This window comes from Poecilia reticulata, linkage group LG22 (genome assembly GCF_000633615.1).
Source record: "Poecilia reticulata strain Guanapo linkage group LG22, Guppy_female_1.0+MT, whole genome shotgun sequence".
Taxonomy (NCBI): domain Eukaryota; kingdom Metazoa; phylum Chordata; class Actinopteri; order Cyprinodontiformes; family Poeciliidae; genus Poecilia; species Poecilia reticulata.
Window position 1 is genome coordinate 13,639,778 of NC_024352.1, and position 22,902 is coordinate 13,662,679.

Genomic DNA, 22,902 nt, shown 5'->3' on the forward strand with positions numbered 1-22,902 from the left:
TCCATCCATCCATCCATCCATCCATCCATCCATCCATCCATCCATCCATCCATCCATCCATCCATCCATCCATCCATCCATCCATCCATCCATCCATTTTCTTACACCCTTGTCCATCCATCCATTTTCTTACACCCTTGTCCATCCATCCATTTTCTTACACCCTTGTCCATCCATCCATTTATTTTCTTACACCCTTGTCCCTCAGTGGGGTCGGGAGGGTTGCGGATGCCTATCTCCAGCTAGTTTTCACCGTTTTGAGTATGTTTTCTGGTAACCAAGTGCCACGAAGTAAACATCAGATTTTTACTTTTGCAAAATTTACTAAGCAGATAAGGAGTATATCAAAAGAGCTTATGTTTTATAAACAATAACATTGCTCGTAATTAATTTTGTGTTAAGAGATGAGTATATTTTTCTGGTAACGAACTGGCACAAAGTATGAATCAGATTTTTACTTTTGTGTGACATGGCTGGTTTGTAATCTACTTGCAACAAATAATAATAAAAAAAAAAACTAAACATTTTCACTTTTCTGAAAAACCAACAGCAGTAAAAATGTTCATGCAGTGCATTAACATTAGCAGAAACATTAACAGTGCACTGCCCCCACTAGTTTTTGGTGGTGCCTTTTCCGTAGCCTAAAATAAGCTTTTTAGCATTTTTTTTAATTATAATTTATTCTCCATGTTTAGCAAACTGAATGGAGGAAGTCAATGTAAGACAACATGCTAGTTATACCCCACATGCCACCTGCAGCATTTAGGCTAACATTAGCATTTTGACTCATTTTAGATTTTACACTAAATTCAACATACTGAATAGAGTTACTCAACATGCTTCTGACTCTAAACATGCTATTGAGTACATTGTAGCTTACCTTAGACTTGATGCTAAGTTTTAGCATTAGAATACTGAGTTCTAACTGATGGGCACACTTTGGCAGCCCCTGTTTAAATTTCTTCAGAAATTTTCTAGTATATTTACAGATCCATTTATTTTTAAAAATACACGTCTTCAACATTTTAAGAATTTGATCACCTTACCTTTAAAATGATTCCATCCTGCAAGCTTCCTCTGTGCGATGCTCCTGCAGCTCTGTATAGCTGCGGCTGACTTAATCTTTTTGGCCTTAAAGGTCTTGCATTTTTTTTCTTCCTGTTATGCTCTAAATCCTTCACTATCTCAGTTTCTCACTCTCCGGGGCAGATGAGCTTTTTACTATGCTGTCCAGCAATGCTTGTCTTGTTAAGTGGGTCAGAACTGCCTTCGTAAAGCAGTAAAAAGGCAGGCTTGACCTCCACATTGCAATCATGAAGACTTATTGGGTCAGTGATTAGGCCTGATAAGAATTGAACCATCGGGAGCACAGGTTGATCCCAGTGAACCGACTATCAGGTAGCGAGGGGGCCACAGTTGCAGTGTTTTCCCCCCCAGGCTTTTTTCCTCTTTCAATCTCTCCAGCGGGACCCAGCTAACCTGTCGCTGGATTCAGGAATAATGATAGGCTGCTGAAAGGTTAGGGTGCACTAATTGAGTTGTAACATGGTTAACGCTGAGCTGTTGAGTGCTCTCTTGTGTCTCAAGGTTCTGCAGACTTTCTAGGAAAAGTGGAGGCAAAGGGTGAATGCACTGTATTTCTGAAACATGTACCGCTTCAGTCAAACGATGGCACTTACCAAAGTAAAGTCAGTCGTTATCACCTCTCCTTTTTTTAATACTGTTTTTAGAAAGCAGATGCAGCCTCACTGATGGGGCCCATGCGTTTTTTAGACTCTCGTTTTGAAGACCTGAGTTCAGCTATCTGTCTGTTTGGGAAATGGAGCTAGTTTTACTTCTGACTGAGAGCCAAGAAGCAACACAAAACTGAAGTGTAACAGCTTGGCTACACTAATGCAGCTGACATTTATTTCCAATACAATATTCAATCTTATTTTATTTAGTTATCTAGTTTAATAGATATACTTAAAATACTTTAAATGTGATGTAATGGTTATTAAAATGGTTACTAAGTAAATATTTGGTCTCTTATCCTCATTTGGGGGAACAAATTTAATTGTTTTATTTTGGCGTATTGTAATAATGATAAACTGTAATTAATTATGTTTATCAACCTTGTAAAGTAAGAGCATTGTTTTGATTGTTGCCATTACAGTTTTTCTCATGGTGTCTGTCTTCCATAAGAACATTATTATTTTTTTTTTATTTTCAACCTACTTGTCACAGGTCAGAACTGATATAAATGAAAACCGGTCTAATTATTTTATATAGTCTCTACTTTCTTCTTCTGTTGGTGTTTTAGTATGTTGCTCTTTTTTTTGTTGAGAACTTTAACAACTAAACCTTTCATAAACCTAACCATGACTTTGTTTGTTTTTGTCAGAAAATTCTTCAACTTCTACCTGAGAAAATCTACAACAGATGGCAATTTCACAGTATAGGTATGTACTTGGACAATATATGCAACGTGTATGTTATATTTATTTTTTGAGCTTTTCTAACTTCTGAGACATTTAAGTATAAAAAAACATCACAAGCACACCAGTGTTATATCTTGAAGGAAAAATAAATTAGCATTTGAAAATGCAAATAAGCACTTGATTTACAATGTAATTTAGTTGAGGTACACTTAAAATATTGCTGCTACATTCATTTTTTTCCAAGATGTAATGACCCCAATTATAACAGTGTTTTTGATCAGTTCTGGTGGCTGAAACAGTTCACGTCTAGATCAGTGTTGCAGACTGGCCATTTCTGCAATGCGCCAGTCTGCATTGCAGAAATGGCAATGCAGACAGCCATTTCTGCAAAATGGCAGAAATGGCTGTCTGTATGTGCATCAAGTTGTGGTGCTGTTATTTTCACATTTGAGACAAGATAACTGCCATATTTTTTGTTAGCACATTTTTACATCCATTTCCAGTACTGCTTGAAAATCTCTGCCTCCTGACAAATTCCCTGGGTGGCTGGAATGACATTCATGACTTAGTTGTTTAGTCCCTTTCATTCTGAGAATTGCAAGGTCACAGACATTTTACAGCGCTATTAAGATACTTATGTGCTCAAGTCCACAAGTATGAAAAGATGAATTTACTCTATTGTGCATCCGGCATTCTGATGAGAACACCAGATGAAAAAAAGTATAAAAACACAATCATCTTTTTTTATTGTAAATCCTGTTGCCAACAGGTAATGGATAACTGGCATTTCTAGTTTTTACAATACCTGTTGCAATTTGTGCCAATGATTTTCCAATTATTTTATGTTCCATTGTGTTGCATGTGTGTAATAAACATCATTCAATTTATTGTACTGCTAAGTTCTTGAATATGTAGCATATGTATGAAGTTCAAATAGTCTGAATTTTTTATGAAAGAGAAAATGGAAGATATAAAAAAAAATATTCCATTATTACATGCTGTCCATCCATCCGTCATTTGTTGAATTGAATTTTTTTTTCCCTTTTTCCCACTTTTTCCCACCTCATACCTTCATCTCAGCCTGTTTCATCTATCCACGTGTCAGTCTGTTCATGGATTCCTTAGTTTGACTGTGCTTCTGGGAGCTACAGTCTAACCATTATTGCTATATCTACCATAAATTCATAGCAAAAATGCTTCTCAACATAATGCTAACATCACAAATCTCCCTCATTATATATTGAAATAATCAAAGTACAGTTACTCTAATACACATCCCTAAGAATCTCATTAGTAAATAACCTAATTTTATGACTTTTTGCACCAAAGTAACTTGGTCTATTCTTCTGTTTTGTTTTATTTATTCTATTTTGTGATTAGTACCGTATTTTCTGCACTATAAGGCGCACCGGATGATAAGACGCACCTTCATTGAATGGCCTATTTTAAAACTTTTTTCATATATAAGGCGCACCGCATTATAAGGCGCATAGAATAGATGCTACAGTAGAGGCTGGAGTTACGTTATGAATCCACTAGATGGAGCTGCACTAAAGGGAATGTTAACAAAACAGTCAGACTCTGGTTGGCGACGAGAGCCTTCTGCGACTGGGCTGGGGCGTGGCCGGACGATGGTCACCCTTCTCCGTTCGCGCATAGCATGTTCGTGGAGAACGTGGTGCTAAATGACCTGCAGACGACCTGATTCTAGACGGTTGGTAGGTAGATGGGTCAGTCAAACTTTATTAATAGATTACAAACCAGCGTTCTGACAACTATCCCAGCATGCACCGCGCGCTTCTTCTTCTACGGGCGAAAATGAAGTCGGCGGCTGCTTACTGTAGTTGCTAGACCTGTTGTGGCTCAATATTGGTCCATAAATAAGGCGCACCGGATTATAAGGTGCACTGTCGGCTTTTGAGGAAATTGAAGGTTTTTAGGTGTGCCTTATAGTGCGGAAAATACTGTAAAATACCTTACTGCGTATTAAGTAATGTTCCAAATCAACATGGTCTAGCACCTACCCCTAAAGCTCTCTTGTTAGATCAGTTAAAATATGTTGCCCTTCCATTTTGTCCTCATAGTAACGGGGCTGCCTGCTGCCTGTCAAAACTGTACCCTAATTCACACGAACCCCTTCTGGCTCGCAATCAGAGCCATGTCTCATCTGATTACAGAGGAAATGGACTGGCTTCATGGATTCGTTGTACTGCCAACTAATGTTAATTAGGATTGGAAAAATGTGATGATGTGTCACTTGACCTGTTCATTTGTCAAGATGCCCTTTCAAAGTCCATTTGTCTCAGTGAAGATGACGGCTTGTTGGGTTGCTGTGTCTTTGCAACTTTGGTTTTCAAAAATATCTAAACGTGTTTTTTTCTTTTCTTTCTTCTCTTTTTCAGGTTCTATTCTGAAAAAACTTCTGCACACTGGAAATTCATTTAAAGTAAGTTGTTGATTGTGTCTAACTCTTACTTGAACGTCCAAATGCAGAAACGTTACTTTTCCTGCCACATGAGGTTTTGAAGATGAACTGAGTTGGGTTTTGTATATAAAATAAAATAATTTATCTTCTGCCTAGATCCGCTGTGAGGGGATCCGTCTCTTCCTGCTGTGGCTTCAGGCTCTACGGGACAATTGCGCCGAGGAGCAGTTCCTTATCTTTGCCTGTCTGGTTCCGGGATTCCCTGCTGTTCCCTCCTCCAGAGGACCCTGCACGCTTGACACCATCATTAACAACCCATTTTCCAACACCCTAGAAGGTGACTTAGATGCAGGCTTATTTTGCTAGCACAGAGTCCTTTTTTTCATAATCTAGTTCATATAATTATTTTTTGGATTTATTGTATCTTTTTTATCTGTACAGCTAAGGTAGTGCCAGAGGAGATCACCCCTTTGGTTCCAGCTGTGTCTGGAGAGAAGGTTGCAGAGGACCTGACTTGTTACTTTCTTGAAACGCTGCTCAAGTACATGGTTATCCAGGTAATTAATAAACTTTGGGTGTGAAATAGCTCATAAATATTTGTCACTTTCAATCCAGGAGAAAAAGGTAAGTGCACCTTCTTTAAAATCCGGAGTTGTAGGTATCCGAACATAATAAAACTCATCTGGTTTTTGGCGGCTTTCTAAATTATTTCAGTCGGACCTCAACTGCAAGAAAACATGAGACACATTTCATGAAGTCGTTTCTACCTCGACATTGTTCTTTATTGTACTTGCATTTATTTTTTGTCCGTGGGGGCCCAACTGACATGCTGCCATATTCCCAATTTGTCACTGAAACACATACGATACGACTGAGTTGCAGGGGTTGTTTACAGAATAATCAAGGTGTGCCTTATTAATGTCTAGCATTTCTGCTGCAAACACTTCATAGGACCTCCAACCGTGGAATGATGTTCTGTTTATAGTGCAGTGAAGTATGTGTTATTATGAAACAGACAAAAAAAGAGCACTCTCCTTAGGCAATCAGTGTTTATATGATTTATAGTGCTTTGTGTGTGTTTTTCCTTTTTTTATATATCCTCTCTGTATTTCATTGTATGCAGGACTTGTGTAAATTAGAAATCTGTGATGTAACGAGTTATTCTTGAGGCTCAAGTGGTGATGATTACAAATTTGATTACCACAATATACCTTGCTGAACAATATTCTATTTAAAAGGTAAACTGTTTTCATTAGCATGATGTGCATCTTTTTGAGTGCTTTGTGATAACCAGTCATTCTTAACCAGCATTTATTTCAATCATATTGTTGCAGAAAACTGCTGCTCAAAATGTTGATTTCAACCCAATTAAACCTTGCCTGTGTTTTGTTTCTTATGATGGATGAGCCTTGTCACGCAGACGAGAAGCGCTGCATGAACATTGTCTTGACCTTGTCTGCTTTTGTGCTGTTTGTCTGCTTCAGGCATCCAGTTTAGAATGGAAGAACAAAGAGAACGAAGACACGGGCTTCAGATTTCTCTTCAGTCTTTTCAAGAAGTACTATCTTCCACATCTATTCCCCTCTTTCACCAAATTCACAAATCTTTATAAGCCTTTGTTAGGTAAGTTTACTCTTTCAGTACATGCATCTCTTTGTTGTTGAAGCAACAACAAAGAAAGCAACTTGTAAAGCAACTATTCTCACATTATACATTAAACCTGACTCTGTATGAGATTATCATGGTATGATGTTAGTGAAAATGTTAGTTTCATATATCATGCTGCTTAAGTAACAGTCTAAAAAATAAAATGATTAATAAATCACATTACACTACAATATCTGTAATATTTGTTTACTTTACTGATACCAATGATAGATGGTAAAACGACATAAGAGTACAAAATCTGAAAATAAATGAAAATACAAAAGTGAATTCACAAAAATGTACAAATATGACTGTTACACAGACCTTCCTTATCTGTTAATTTGAAGGAAATAAAACTCCAAACAAGATTGTTTAGTTTTGCTCTCAACAGCTGAACATGGCAGACTGCATGAGTTTGATCAAATCTTGCTAGGAACTCCTGTTGCAATTGAAAATTCCAGACACATGGTCAGGGATGTCTGTATAATAATAAATAGAAGGGATGTTTCGGGCGTTTATACGCTTATTGGAATCCGACTCTTGGTGGGTGGGAGGGGGAATGAGAGGAGTACGAGGAAAAAGAGACAACTGTAGAAGCAAATAATCAGATGTCGGTTGCAGTAGCAGTCAAAACTGCAGGACTTTTCCCCACACATTTTCAGTCACTGCTTGATGTTTGTTGTAGATTCTCTTTGGTTGTGAAAAAGCTAAATTGGAGGTCGTAAAGTCTGTTGCACTGAAGGATCACAGACCAAATGGTTTGAGTAAATGGGCAGAGATTTCAGTGTGATTCTTTCATGACTAAAGATTGAAGGTCAGCACTCAGCAAGAACAGAAAAAAAAAAAAAGTTTTTTCTTGTAGCTGTGGCTTGCGAGTTCTTGTAGCTTGTTCTTGATGCATATTCTAGACACAATGTTTTACTTGGCTGGTGTTAGTGAAATATGAAGTGTGTGTGCTGCATTGGGAGAGACCCGTGGAGATTGCCTGGAAGTTCTGCCTTTTAGTTTTAAAGAACAAAAGTGGAACATGTTTGTCCTTTTCATTTCCTGGGATTTTTAATAAAACAAGTAATTCAAACAATTACAGCCCTAAATATGGATCTGGTGCCATAGGTCTGCCTTTCAGTTTTTATATTACCCCCCTTTGTTCTGTATTCAGAACTCCCCCCGCTCAGACCGAAACCCTTGTATGTGCCGGTGACAAGGAACAATGAGAGCACTTTCTGCACCAGGGATCAGTACTTGGCACCTAGGGTGGCCTTCATCACCTGGCTGGTCACTTTCTTCCTGGAGAAGAAGTACGTCAACAGTGCTGCTGCAGCGCAGAGCGCCAAGAACGGCACTGAGGTCATTCCCAAACTCATCCAGGTGAATATGCCACTCTCTGTTCTCTTATTGTCTCTTATTGTCAGAAAGAACGGAAGATTGTTTTTGGGAAATCTAACCATATGAAAGTGAATAGAGCAAGAAGGTATGCAAAGGGGAAAAAAAAAACGTCCATATTCTCTTTATATCAACAGGGAATATGGGAGAGATGCCTTATTGTATGACCTACTGATTAGTAGTGCAACTCCTCCACAAACTACAGCATTCTTAAATTGTTTGATTACGTTCTACTTTTTCCTTTTTAAGTGCTATATATTTCAGAAAAGAAGAAAACTGTACATGCAGTCTAAATTTGTATTTAAGTAGAGCTGATGATTTAAAAAATGTTGGTATGTATTGTTGAAGCCAAGTTATTTACCTGTGAGGATCCTCTTCTTTAACTTATGCTGACTTCTAATTTCTCTCCCCGTGTTTGTTTCTGGCAGACTGTCACTGCAGGCAGTAGCAGCCAGGAGAAGGAAAAAGATAAGATTGCTGATGGGGATACTAGCGGACCACCAGGGGATACAGAAAAGAGCCACTCTAACAGCAGCACGTTGTCTGATCGAAGGCCCAGTGATTCCAGTTTGTGTAGCATTGAGGAGGAGCACAAGCATGTCTACGACATGGTGCACTGCATTCTGCTGTCCACCAGGGACAATGTTAATTTTGTCAATGAAGTCTTCCACCAGGTACAACAAATATCTGCAAACACAAGAACTATTCTCATATCTTGTACTTTGTCTCCCTCTGCTGGTCGTACGTTTGTCCTGACTGAGTTACTTCCATTCTAAGAACCTCTCTGTCCGATCTCACAGGCCTTCTTGTTGCCTGCTTGTGAAGCCTCAGCAACCAGGAAGGTTATCAAAGTGTACAGAAAGTGGATCCTGCAGGAAAAGCCCACCTTCATGACCGAGCCTGACCCAACCACCCAGGAAGATGAAGTGGATGAAAACTCAGAGCGTGTTCTCAGCACAGATGCAAGCATCATGCATGTAAAAGTAAAATTCACAGAAAGATTCAGTGTTGACAGGATTTACATAATTTTGACACGTGGCAAACATTCGTAAGAATAATCGTTGTACAGTAAAATAGAAGTGACTATCCATGATTCTGAAATTTTACTTTCTCCACACAATCTGAGCATAAAACCTTTTGGGCCTCTCCCTTTGTTGTCTCTTTGTTCTCGGCAAGGCGTTTGAGAGTCATGGTCACAAACGCTCGTCAAGCTGGGGAAGGACTTACTCGTTCAGCAGTGCCATCAATCGGGGTTTTCTCACAGAGGAGCAGAATAGAGACGTTAAAGCTGGCATGCAGCCCACACTACAGGTCAGTAATACTTTGGTTCACATGAAGAAATTATGTTGAGAAATAATTGTTTTTAGTGCGATAAACACCTGCCATACGATGGTGATCTGTCAGTGTGAACTTACATGAACAAGCAGGTGAACATAATGGATGTCTGGATGGAAGACTACCACCCTTAATGGGACCCTATTATTATTATTTTTTTAACATAATTCTTATAATTTTCTTGGAGTGATCAGTGAGTTAGCAGTATTTTCTTTCTTACATTTCTAATCATGATCTAATTTGAATAAATTAGTTTAAATGTATTTCTTTTTTATATAAATTTTTAACATGCTATTACAAGGGTTACCAACAAATATGTCCACATATGCACATGTTACATATATCTTTATGTATTTGTGTAGGTTTTCCTGACCAACTCATCCAACGTGTTCCTGTTGGAGCCATGCCAGGACATTCCGAAACTCCTGGAAAATCAGGTTGAAGTGTGCAAGAATGTTCTCAGCATTTATCGGCACATGATCATGGAGCACAGCATGACTACACAGACGTGGTTAGTAACTCAGAATCACTCAGAATCACTCAGATTCTTTGGTTGATGCCTGTTGGATCTATGTGTGTTCATTCTTCAGGGAGCAGATGCTGCAGGTGCTACTGAAGATCACAGAGGCAGTAATGAAGAGGCCACAAGAAAACCAAAGAAAAGACAGTTTTGCTGAAAGTTTAGCATCCTTACTTTTTAGGGTAAAAGCCAATATTTACCGTTTTATTTAAAGTCATTTGCAGTTTAGTCATTTTTGATTTTGGCAACACTTTATTTGAAGGGGTGTGCATAAGACTGACATAACACTGTTATAAACATGACATAACACCTTTCATTAACATAAAGAAGTCTTTATGAATGTTTGACAGTTATGAAGTGTCATTTGGTAAATAATGACACTTTTAATGCAAAATTGCTCTAAAAGTTGCATTAAAAGTCCATTAATAGTGCCAACTTTGCATGATTTTGTAAATTATGATAATTTAATGCAAAGTTGGCACCTTTTATGGACTTTCAATGCAACTTTTAGAGCAACTTTGCATTAAAAGTGTCATTATTTACCGAATGACACTTCATGACTACTGTCATAAACATTCATAAAGACTTCTTTATGTTCATGGCAGATGTTGTCACGTTTATGACAGTGTCATGTCAGTCTTATTCACACCCCTTCAAATAAAGTGTTACCTTGATGTTTAATCAACAGTTTCCCCATGAACTCCTCTAAAAGTTACAATAGATACTGAGCAAGCTGAGTTCTTCTCTCCTGATTTTTTTATTTATTTATATTTTTAGACTATTATTGTGGCGTGGGTTAGGGCAAACCTCAGCGTATTTATATCTCGGGAGCTGTGGGACGAGCTGCTGGCAGTGCTGTCTTCTCTTACCTGCTGGGAGGAGCTGGTGATGGAGTGGGCTGGCATCATGGACTCGCTGACGGCTGTGCTGGCACGCTCTGTTTATGGCCTGGACATGGCCAACTTGCCTTTAGACAAACTCAGCGAACAGAAGGAGAAAAAGCAACGAGGACGTGGTAAGGGGATTAAATGTGAAAACATGAAAATTGGGATACGATTTTAAAAAGTTGCAAATGACGCGAAGCCTTTCAAAAGTTTTAATACCACTTTCAATTTTAGGCAAATGTGTTTCTGTGATTGCATGCCACAACATTCGTAGCTCCACAAACACAATATACTGTTCTTGAAAAACATCCACATTTAAAATAGGCTTCTTCAGAAGTCCAGTTACTTAAAAAAGTGTCGCCTCTACCTCGAAACAACACACAATAACTACATTTAATCATATTGTCAAATGTAATACTTATTGATTCTCTCACGGAACAAACGGTGGAGGAAATAGTAAAAATACAATTTCCAATAAATATTTCTTATCACACTCCAAAATTTTTTATGATAAATGATAAACGACATGATGACAACTCCTACTGGTTGTAAATGATTCTTGTACACACTTCATTGGTATGAACTACTTTGAATTTGTTTAGTATTTATTTAGCAATACTAAAATACTTTAATAAATAACGTTTATTTGTAATGTGACAAAATGTGAAAAAAATGAAGTGAAATACACTGGCAAGATAATATCTTCAAGCGATATAATTTTGGTTCTTTCAAACTAAACTTTGCTTCAGTTCAGTTGTATTAACAATAACAATGTGTTTGGTACATTGTACTTTGATTTAACTCAAGACTCTTGGTGAATCAGCATAACATTTGTAAAGCCTTTGTTTGTGGAGATTGTAGTCTTTGTAGTATTACGCACCCTGCAGATATCTCTCTTTGTTGTCAGGATAATCCTTTGTCCTAAATCTGAATTTATACCAGGAGCTCATCCAGAACTGCCCACTGGCATTTTAGCCCTTTAAAACTCTCTCTTTGCATGCCAGGGGTTATCCAGGACTCCCAGAAGGCGGCTGCAGTTGCACGCTCATTCTCACTGAGCTGGAGAAACCACGGAGAGCAGGGTGGGCCGGGAGCCCAGGAGCCAATGAGGATTCGCTCTGCCACTACCTCAGGAGCCCCCGGTGTGGAGAAAGCCCGGAACAATGTCCGCCAGAAGGCCTCCGGTTAGTATGATCCACGGTCCACTAGCAGCTCCACACCACTGGCTTTTATAAAGCTCGTCCCACATGTACGCTGTTTTACAGCACTAGCCAGAAATGCACCTCAACATTGTTGTCATATTGATTCATTTGCAAGAGTTTCTTTCCTCAGGGAGGAATGATGGTACAAGACAACTTATATGAATGGACAAAATGTTGGTGTAGAATTTTTAGTATTATGGATATTTTGTCTAATACACACAAGATTAAACTCTCACATGCAGACACAAATATACACATACATTCCCACTAATATTTAGATAAATGTCTGTTAGCATGTGCTACCGATACCAGCTACTTTTTTTGTCCATTAGCACAGTCTTGGCACGATTCTTCCTGGATACTGCTGTGCTCCAACCAAGATTTGACTTTTGAGCATAGCCTGTGAAATCTGGAATTAGAATCCAAAATCAGTATTAATGTGTGTTTCAGATCATCATCTGGTTAGAACATCTGGTTACTAGTTACTTTATTTATTTTATTTTTTATTTATCTAAAGTTTACGATGAACTAGGATATGCTGGAATACCAGTGAGATGATTCACAGTAAAGTCAGTTTAACAATTTCTGACCAAGACAAAATCCTGTCCTCCAAAATAAACGCTTGAAGCACAACTGAGACTTTCAGCCAACCACATGGACAGACGTTTTGAAGAAAAGTTTTAAAGGCAGACGAGGAAAAGAATGAGCTACTTAGTGACGGTGACAGTAATGTGTCTTCGATGGGGTCAACTTGAAGTTTTCAAAGCTTACGATGCTACGGATGTACCTCCTATTAACTATAGAGGTGCTAAAATCATGCTTTTTATTTTTTGCCATCAGCAGCGGTAGTGCATTGTGCACACTGGACGGAATAATAAAGATGGTGGACAACTTTCAAATTTTTCAAAGTCAACATGAGTGAATAGCTATAAAAGTTCAAGAGTTGAAACTTAGATGAAGTTTCAACACCACATTGAAACCAGTGGTTTTGATATGGATAAATCAGGCTATCGCTAAGCTTCAAGAACAGCCCAAATTTCAACCCTGTTGAAATGAATAGGAGCTTTGTCTGTGGCAGGAATTTAACCACTTTAAATGACCTCTTTATCATAAGAGTGAAAAAGAAATCCAGACATGAACCTTAGTACGACCATATAGTTTCTTTTATCAATTAATCTATCGATTTATTATCTTTGGTGTGTGTAACCCCTTTGTCCAAGGTAAATTTCTCACACGGAAGTCAGATAAAGAGATGGATCTTACAACTTATTTAAAATCATCTAAATACTCATGGTTGTGTTTGCATACATTTGAGACTGTGTGCGTGCGCGTGTGTGTGTGTGTTTGTTTGCATACAATTCACAATAAATTCAAACTTATCTGATCTTGTATATTTTATGATAATTCCAACCTCCAAAAAAGAATAGTTAAACTTCATTGTGCTTCCCGCTGAAGAGGAGTGTATGTAAACTTCTGACCAGCACTTGTGTGTGCATTGTATTTATTTATTCAGGGGCAGACGGCAAACACACCAAAAACCATGCACAGGGTTTATCAGACGTAATGATCTTATGTGGAAATCTTTGAAAGGGGCCAGGTGCCAGTGGGATGCAATTCTGTAGACAAAGAGGCCAGCAGATGGCCCTCATTGTTTGTTTGACATGTCACTGGCCAGTGTCAGCATATTCCATGTCAGTTTAACTGCAGGCACACAGACCAATTCCCTCGACGGCATGCCAAAAATAAGGGTTGAATGCTGCAAACAGCTTTTATTTGATTGAGAAGTGAGAAGTAAATTATATGTTTAACTGATAGACTTGTCAAATGTTGCAATGCTTTCCTTTGTTTTTCTGTTTTGTTTTAATCCGGAGGGTCAAACAAAAAGAAAATAGTTTTTTTGTTTTGTTCCCCCCCCCCATTTAATCCACCAACATTGCTCTCAGATTACAACGCTGTCTGAAAAGGAGTGAATTTTTTTATTATTTTTTTTATTTGCTTAAAGGATAATGTGTCTGTATGCTTTTATATGCATGTGTTGAAAAATCAATTATGTCCCTTAGGTAGATGTTTATGCATCTATTCTTTTAGCCTGTTTATTTGTATCTCAATGCAAGTAAAGATGGACATAAAAAGCAACCGCTTCAGATTCTCCTCCTTTCTTCAGCCTAATTGGATTGCTCTCACATTGATCTTCAAAGGAGCAACAGCCCTTCTCCTTGCTCCTCAAGAGAAAGCCCACACATCAATTGCACAGCAGTTTTTGATTGTTTCATTAAGAGTGTAATTAATGCTCATTAATATGCACAAAACAAGAAGCAGCAGTGGGCTGTGGGAGATATGATGTATCTCTCTTAACTGAAAGGCGTAATTAAATTGTGCTGAAAGCAGATGAGAGAAGCACCTTTTTTTTCCAGTGCTTTCTATGAGAGTAACCCTGAAGTACTATCCAGACACAATGGTAAAGCATCAGCATTGACAACTGTCAAAACTTGGTTGCTCTTACACATGCAAATGTACAGTGTTATTGTGAGATCTTGTCCTTATAATGAAGAAGAAGGGTGTTTAATTATGGAGCTCATTAAGCGTCTGCAACTACACAGATCCAGGTGAATAAACTTTCCCCTTGCCTTTGATAGGATGGCTACTAACTGGTTGCAATATCTTATTTATATTATATTGGATGTGAACAGCGATTGACTTTGGGCAGAAACTTGTTAAATACAATTAGTTTTTTAATGTATTTGTATAAAGTACATGAAACAAATTTTAGGGATATAAAAAAATTGACAGTTTTTGTAGTTCAGAAAGCAAAACTCTAAAATAGTTGCATTAAACACAATGATACATTTTAAAGGGGCGGTATTATGTGTTTTCTATGCACATAGTGCTATTTTATAGCACAATTGATGAACTATGTTGCCTTCAGTTATAAAAATATTCTGTAAATGTCAATCACGACTTAAAAGGAATTTGACTTTGTAATTTTACGTCTTAAAATTAGCTTCTGGCTCTTTAAGAAGCTCCTACTCTTTCCAACATTCAGCCTTCAGCACGTCATCATAACAATGCTTCTGCATTATCCCATTTAAACCATTCTTGAGGGCATTGTAGAGCAGACTCATAGTTCCACCAGGTGATTCTGTACGAGCTGAGTGGTGGAGAAACCTCTATCAGGTTATCACAAAATAACTACTTCTGTAATCTCATGATGATCGGATGTCCATAATACTTTGCTTTTAATCCTAAAGTTAAGTTACAGCTCAAGTTATTTGGTGTCTCAGTGGTTACCAAAATGCGTCATTATGAATCATCTGCATGTGGGACCCTTACAGCTTTGTAAAGCTGTAAGTTAAAAGGAGGACAAGAAACATGTTTTTTTTTTCTTCTGAACGATATTTTTTGTGAACTCGAAAATTAATAATTTTGCCTGAAGTGAATATCCCATTAACGCAGGATAAAGAATTTCATCATCTTGTGATGAGATATTTCAGCAGATGTTTGGGTTTCTCTGTAGGTCAAAAATGATTTTGTAATTCATACATGTTGAATTTGCTCTTGCAGTACTTGTGCAAACTTTGTTCTTTTCAATTTGCAACCTTGATATTTTTGCACTTTCTTTCTTTCTTGCACCAGATGTTGTAGTATTTGAGATTATATTAAACTCTTTTGACTTATATCAAAATAGATTTTCAGCAATTACCAATTTTTAATATTCTTTTAAAATATTGTTTTAAGTTGTTTAATTATTTGAGTATTTTTATATTCTTATTTTTTAACTAATTTCACTTGCTTAATTTATTTAGTTTTCTGCTTCAGTTTTGTTGGGGTTTTTTCCATTCAAAAGGGAAAACTTGCTTAAGTTTTCCTGCTTAATCTGACACTTTTTTTTTTCTTCAAATAACTTCCTTATTCATGTGAGAAGTTGTGCGTAGCTTGCTATTTTGTGCATGGCTGTGATACCACGAATGGTATAAATACACTCAGCTGTTATGAGTTATAGTAGCTGTATTTTCTACTGATCGCTTCTCCTTTTTTCTGGGCGTTATATCAAGACCCACACAGAACTACAAACTACACTTAGTTTGTCTTTATTTTTGTAGTTTGTATTTAAATGGCATCACAGGAAAACTTCTTATCTCTGCATAATGTAAATTACTTCTGTGATTTAAAAAAAGCATGTATCATTAGAAATGACTGTTTCATTGAATTCTGTCTTCTTCCCTTTGCCTTTCTGCTGTTTCCACTGTCTGTTTTCTTCCCTCTCTATCTTTGCCTGATGGAAGCTAAGCGAAGCCAGTCCATCAGCAACTGTGTCCATCTTTACGAGGCTTTGCCCACTACTAAAAGTGTTCCTATGCTGCTCCACACTGTGAGCTCTTTCTTGCCTGGTATCTCTTCTGGTAATTCTGCTTGCTCTCATAGACTCTCAGGTAACGTGCACTGCGAGAGCCGCATGTATTTGTGTGTTTGTGACCTCCGCCATGCATTCTCATCCATCTCTAACAAATTTTGACAGTTTATAGTGTTTATGGCCGTGTTACAGGGTTCCTATGCTGTATGGAAATGGCGGAAGCTTGGATTGGATTAGATATTATTGTTCTTCCAGGGAGAATAACTATGGAAGATGAAGAAACAAAGTCTGGAAAAATATTCCCAGATTTTACTTCTAGTTACATTGTTGAGAAACTGCATCCATCCATCCAATTTTTTTTTCAGGTGTCACATTTAGGTTTTTGTATTTTCAGTAAGCATTTGTATTCATTGTTAAAATGGGAAAACAATTTCATCATGAAAAAGCTGTAGGAACCCTGTTTTTTTTTTTTTTTTTAAATCGTTCCTTAAAAATCACTTATGGACTGAACTCCCTTTATTGCAAACTTGCAATCCGTAACAAAAGCATCTCGTTAGCTATTACTAATGCATGTCTGCATGTGATGTTTTCCTCCATGTCTTCATAAAAGTCTGTTCTGCATCATGAACGTTTCTTCATCTCCTTGGAAATAATACAAGTCATGTCCCAGATTATGCTTTTAATTTTCTTTTCAGATGATGTCGTGACACAAACTGACCTTGGATTTTTTTGTTTTTGTTTGTTTTTTTTCCCCCTCCAGATGTAGAAGAATGTCAGCTCTCAGAATGTGGAGGAGAAGAGGAGATGGGGGGCAGGGAGAGTCCTCTGCAGCGGAGCAGCAGCACCTCAGACATCACCCAGCAGCTGTCTGACTCTTTACCAGGTATTGAACAACAACAACAAAAAAAATATTCGCTCTATTTTACTTCTATCCTTATTCTCATTCATAACTTAACCTGTGAAGACACGATTCAGCTGAGCCGTCACCAGTCATTCATGAGCGGAGTTGCCTGCATGCTAATTACGTTTTTGGCTGTGTTGTTCTACATTTTTATGGCAAAATGTCTATATGTCCATGTTACAGTGATATAATAGGAACATTATGATATGTCACTATTAGACCCACATTAAGAAAATAACATTTATGAAGACTAGAATTAAATTTGCATTTATTTCAGCAATGCAATTCATAAAGCGATTTCTTACACACATTTATTTCTATTACTTTGAACAATATGTCTTTCAGTTAATAAAAACACAAAATTGAGTTTCTCAGAAAATTGAAAAAACTGAAAATTACACATATAAATTCACCCTTTGAGAATTATGTCCATTATACCATATCTCCTCTATATCACAAGTTCCACTTTTTGAATTGAGCTACAAAAGTAAAATAACATTTCAATAACATTTTAATTCATGTAGATGTGTCCGTGGTCATAATTTAAGGGACATTTTTATTTAAGAGCATTTAATGGAAAGCTTTTCATGCTCTCTATTTAAATAAAATAACTTTTTTTTCTCACAGCCCAGAAGAGAGACTACTCCCCCACTTCTTGTGGTTCTGAGGGCAGGACTGAGAGCATAGAGCCACCAGTGGTATGTACATTAAACTTGTACTATATATAATGAGGTATTAACTGTGTGTGTGTGCTAGATTATTTATTTTTTAATTTGTTACGTCATATCTAGATATTGATCCGACGGAGCAGCAGCCCAGCAGAGACAGAGTCGAGCACTGACGGACCCCCAACCTACACAAGACACAAACTCAGAGATAAAAGTGAGAGATCACTTGGCGCTTGTGTAATTTGAATTACCTATGTGTTAGCTGTTTAGCTCCAGTTCATTACACGTGTACATAAAGAGCATGTTTTCTAAATGTTAGATTGCATTCACATGTCTCTACTAATGCATGTCACATCTTCTCGTCTTTAAATAGGTGAAAGTGTGAGTAGCGAGACATCCAACGGCTACCTCAATGAGGCTGAAGTTACGTGGCAAACATTCGACGAGGAGGCCGACACTCAGTCCACGCAGTCGGCTCACATGGATGTTACAGCTGACCCCCAGAACCAAGGCAGTTTGCTGCTCAGCCACAATGACGCTCTAGCAGGTAAGACCAGGGAAAGACGGTTAACAACACATACTCTTGAAGGTTAAAAATGTTCACTTTAGATGTGTCAGGTTTTAAAAAGGTGAAATATTAAATAGAAACACAGAATAGCTTCAAGTTAAAAGCTTAGGTACAGCTCACTGGGAAACTTGAGTCCTTTTCCAGGTATTTGTAGGTCTTCATCTCGCTCAGATTTTTATTTTACCCCTAACATTGTTTTGTGAGAAAATGTGTTGTTGTCTCCTCACACCCCACCGTTTGAGGTTAATTTTTCTGTTCCCTGCATTGTGATCCGTGTGTCTCTGTGCTCCCTCGACCTCAAAGCCAGTTTTTTTTTTTTATCCCTTTTCCATTATTGTTTTTAGGTCCTGAGTGTGCCCTCCTTCCCCACTCTGCTCCTCCCTACCTCCACAATTACCACTACCCCCAGAATCCCCCCTCCTCACCGGCCCTGCTGGTGCACGCCGAGTGCCCGCGGGACTGTCCCCTGGATGACACCATGCATCAGTCTGTCTTGCACATGCCACACCACTTGGGTACCGCTGCCTAGCTGTTATTTATCAATCAACACCACCAACTTTCCTTCCATTGTTTCCACCTGGATTCTTGCATCAAAAAATTCTATTTTCATGTGTCTATTTTTCTCCTACCTCAGCTGAGATAGATCTTTTATTAATCACAGTGACTTGCAGAATATTAAACATGTCCAAATTCTACCAAGTTACAACCAGAATTTAAGTTAAAATTCTTGATAAATCTTTTTTGCGATAGACCAACACAAACGATACAAATCTCTAAAGTTCAGTGTGCATTTGTACACAGAAGAGCTGCATTTCTGTCTCATCTGGGTAGATCAGAGCATCTGCTTCTTTGCTGTCTTCTACATCACTTCTGTCTGACTGCAAACAGAACTTCTTAGAACTTTCTGTCAACAATTACTTTCTACTTTCAATTCTTCATAAAGGCCAGATTTGTAAAGCTCATAAAAATAAGTGGCTGTTTTGAAAGTTGGGGATCACTGCAGCTCCTCCAGAGTTACTACAGGCTTTTTGACTGCTTGTTATTAATTCCCTCTCCAGTTTAGCTCACTTTTCAGATTTGTACTTATAATAAAGTTTGAAAAATATACCGCATTTTCCGGACTATAATGCACAATGGATTATAAGGAGCACTCTCAATTATGGCGTCCATTTCTGTATTTAACCCATACATAAGGCGCACCGGATTATAAGACGCATGCTAAAACATACGGTTAACAAAAAGAAGGTAACGGAAACAAAAGAGTAAGTTTAGTTGAACTTTATTTGACTATGTAACAATACACTCACATTATTTTTTATTCTTCCACAAATCCATCAACGTCCTCCTCTTCTGTGCCTGAATTGAACAGCTGGGCAATTTTGCCATTAAACATGCCAGGTTCCCTCATCATTGTCGGAGTCGGGTCTTGTTGCCAGGTGGCTGTTCAGCAATGATGCCGGCTTTTGCGAAAGCTCGGACAACAGTTAAGGCAGATACATTAGCCCAGGCATCCACAATCTATTTGCACATGGTGGCGTAACTCGCTCGGCGCTGCCTCCGCGTCTTAGTAAACGTGTGTTCGCAGACAGTCATCCATCGATCCCACGCTGCTCGCAACTTCTTTTTGAACACCCTGTTTACACCAATGTCCAGCGGTTGGAGTTCTATTGTTAATCCTCCCGGAATGACGGCAAACTCCGAATAAGTTTGCTTCACTTCCTTTTTCACAGTAGCAGTGAGATGGGCACGCATGGAGTCACAAATGAACAAGATGGTGATGCATGAAAAATCCTCTCTGGTTTTTACCTGAGGCATATGCTGCAGAACTTGGACAACAATTCTCTAATTTATCACTGCCAGCGAACGTACTGTACACTTTACGTCTCTGTGTCAGGGACAGATTTTTGAATTTAGTGCACACATAAGGCGCACCAGATTATAAATCGCACTGCTGATTTTTGAGAAAATTTAAGGCTTTTAGGTGTGCCTTATAGTCTGGAAAATACGGTAATTTTCCTTCCACTTAAAAATAATACAATACTTAATGTAATCTTTCATATAAAACCCAGATGAAATGCATTGAACTTTGCAGTTGTAATACGACACAAGGTGAAAAAGGATCAGTAGTATGAAAAGTTTTGCAAGGCATTGTAGCTGCATCTTTTAGTTTTGTACTCATTTTGTTCCCTTTGACATTGATGGATATGAACATACTGAGCATCAAATTACTTTTCTCTTTTTCTTTTATTACATAATATTTCAGACCTTTGAACTGAATACAATTTAAATGTTTTTTTTGGGAACATTCTCTTTTTTTCAACAAAAATATCACAACATAACAAGAAAGTCCATTCCTGGCCTCTGCTCCCTCTTACCTGCATTTCTACTTCTTCCCACTCGGTGGCACTGTTCTCCCATATTTCAATGAGATGATGCATGTGTTGTCGTGCCTTTTCCCCCAAAGTGTTTAGGCCTATTATTCATGTACAGTGAAATGTTACTGGTCAAATGCATTTGGGGCAAAAGCACAGATACTTTGTAAGATTCAGTCAACAGCTGCTAAATAAGTATTGAATTTTGTTCTTATTCATTTCCTGTTTTCAAGTATTTAGAATTATCTCTGAAAATTATTCAGCACATGTTGACTAAATCCAATTTCCTTAAAAATAAATTCTGCCTTGTTTTGTAATCTGTATTACGTTCAAACCAAAACCGTCTCTGATCCTGCAGACAGCAGTGAGTGTCTTGCCGATGATGTCAGCATCATCGCTGGGGGGACGCTGACTGGTTGGCATCCTGATTCTGCTTTTGTCCTGTGGAGGAGGATTTTGGGTATTTTGGGAGATGTCAATAACATCCGATGCCCTAAGATCCATGCCAAGGTTTTCTCCTATCTCTATGATCTCTGGCACAAGCTGGCCAAGGTAATAAAACAGACCACACTGCCTACATACAGGAAAGGACATTGTCAGAAAGATTTCCCAAATATTATTGTGAAAATGTAATTTTCTTTTAACAGTCATGCAAAGATGCATTAATGAATAAGATGTGGTGCTTTCATTTAAATGTTTGATCACAGATCCGGGACAATCTGGGGATCAGCGTGGATAACCAATCCTCTCCTCCCCAGCCTGTGTTCATCCCTCCTCTTCGAATGCTAGCATCATGGCTCTTCAGGGTAGGGACAAGACATGGGCACAACAAACAGCATGCAGGACATTTGCATGCGCCAAATAAGTAATGATACCAGCACCATCTTGTCTTGTAATGCATGAAATCCAGACATCTTCTCCTGGGATGTTTCAAAATGTTACGGCTTTTTTTATTTGTGAAGAAGATTACATATGAAGTAACCATATGTACAGTGAAAACCTTATGTTGATTTATGACATGAAGTCCTTATAACATAAATTAAAATTAGTTCTTAGGCTTTGCACTAGGCTCCAGTGTTGCAGATAATTATATTTTTAACATAGAAGAAGAAAGTGTTTGATAATGACTAACCTCTAATATGTAACTATTCCACATTATTTTCCAGTAGCATCATTTAATCGTCCCACTTCATATTTTTTCTCTAAAATTAAATTATGAATAATATTACAGAATACTTGAAATTAATTTACTATCATTTAAAGTTTTATTATTATTCTTGTATATCTTTAATGTGGCAGCAGCAACTTGTCCTTGATTAGACCAAATTGTTTATTTTTAAATCTTATTCACTTAATTTCCATAAACAGCAGGTTATATGTATAACAATTATAGTTTACACACTCTCCTTTGATTTTAAACAGTTTGAAAAACCTAATGCAGATTTAACATGACAAAAACAGGAGCTCGTCATAAAATTGTTGATCTCTGTGCTTCTCTGTTTTCCACAGGCAACCATGCTCCAAGCAGAGTACAAGGCTGGCAAACTGCAGGCATACAAGCTGATCTGTGAGATGATGACCAGACACCAAGACGTTCTCCCCAACAGTGACTTCCTGGTGCACCTGTACCACGTCATGCACAAGGGCTTCACCAGCGATGACCAGGTACAACCAGCAGATGGCTCTTTACTATGAGATCGTCAGGCTTCTTTTTAAAAAAAATATTCTTTCATCACCCATAGATGGCGCATCAAACTAAGATGCTCTCAAGAACTTTTTCAGAATTAGCTGATTTCAGTTCACTTTTTAATGTGTTTGCAATTTTCATTTTTATTCAGCTAGTGCTTTCTGAGATATTTCCTGTGAACCTTATATGTCAACTTTGAAATAAATTAAAAGTACGTTAGACTCAACATAGGTAAAACCATAAACTATAAATACATTACAGTTTTAAAATAGAGGCTCAGTCTGCCTGCCAACCGGTGGTGTTGAGAAGCACTGCTGTGTTTTGGCATCTTCCTCCTTTTCTCGCCACACCCTTTCTTGTATTCAAATCTGGCGTAGCTCCTTTGGTCCTAGACAAAGATGAGTGGAGATGAATAGAGTTCCCCAAAACAAAGGGACAGGGATAAAAAAAAAAGTCTGGGTGAGCAAGGGGTGTTTTGGATACAAATGTGTGTGTGAATATATATGCATATATGCCCTCTTGGCTGGGTTTCTATTGCG

The 22,902-nt window shown here is 37.9% G+C and overlaps 1 protein-coding gene across 7 annotated transcripts in view; it reads left to right on the forward strand.

Annotated features, from left to right (window-relative positions):
• ralgapa2 (Ral GTPase activating protein catalytic subunit alpha 2) overlaps window positions 1-22,902 on the forward strand; it is a 108,162-nt gene that overhangs the window by 23,030 nt on the left and 62,230 nt on the right. For 3 of the 7 annotated variants that reach the window (XM_017302569.1, XM_008399567.2, XM_008399569.2), the window contains exons 4-25: window positions 2,384-2,441; window positions 4,823-4,866; window positions 5,002-5,182; window positions 5,287-5,402; window positions 6,330-6,468; window positions 7,652-7,860; window positions 8,304-8,549; window positions 8,676-8,858; window positions 9,052-9,186; window positions 9,573-9,721; window positions 9,801-9,912; window positions 10,508-10,745; window positions 11,619-11,798; window positions 16,100-16,246; window positions 16,928-17,050; window positions 17,696-17,766; window positions 17,860-17,950; window positions 18,110-18,283; window positions 18,649-18,819; window positions 21,035-21,228; window positions 21,384-21,482; window positions 22,186-22,341. In XM_017302569.1, coding sequence (XP_017158058.1) covers window positions 2,384-2,441; window positions 4,823-4,866; window positions 5,002-5,182; window positions 5,287-5,402; window positions 6,330-6,468; window positions 7,652-7,860; window positions 8,304-8,549; window positions 8,676-8,858; window positions 9,052-9,186; window positions 9,573-9,721; window positions 9,801-9,912; window positions 10,508-10,745; window positions 11,619-11,798; window positions 16,100-16,246; window positions 16,928-17,050; window positions 17,696-17,766; window positions 17,860-17,950; window positions 18,110-18,283; window positions 18,649-18,819; window positions 21,035-21,228; window positions 21,384-21,482; window positions 22,186-22,341 — 3,216 coding nt within the window. The remainder of the gene's footprint in view (window positions 1-2,383; window positions 2,442-4,822; window positions 4,867-5,001; window positions 5,183-5,286; window positions 5,403-6,329; window positions 6,469-7,651; window positions 7,861-8,303; window positions 8,550-8,675; window positions 8,859-9,051; window positions 9,187-9,572; window positions 9,722-9,800; window positions 9,913-10,507; window positions 10,746-11,618; window positions 11,799-16,099; window positions 16,247-16,927; window positions 17,051-17,695; window positions 17,767-17,859; window positions 17,951-18,109; window positions 18,284-18,648; window positions 18,820-21,034; window positions 21,229-21,383; window positions 21,483-22,185; window positions 22,342-22,902) is intronic. The other 4 variants (XM_008399568.2, XM_008399570.2, XM_008399571.2 and 1 more) reach the window with 4 other exon arrangements.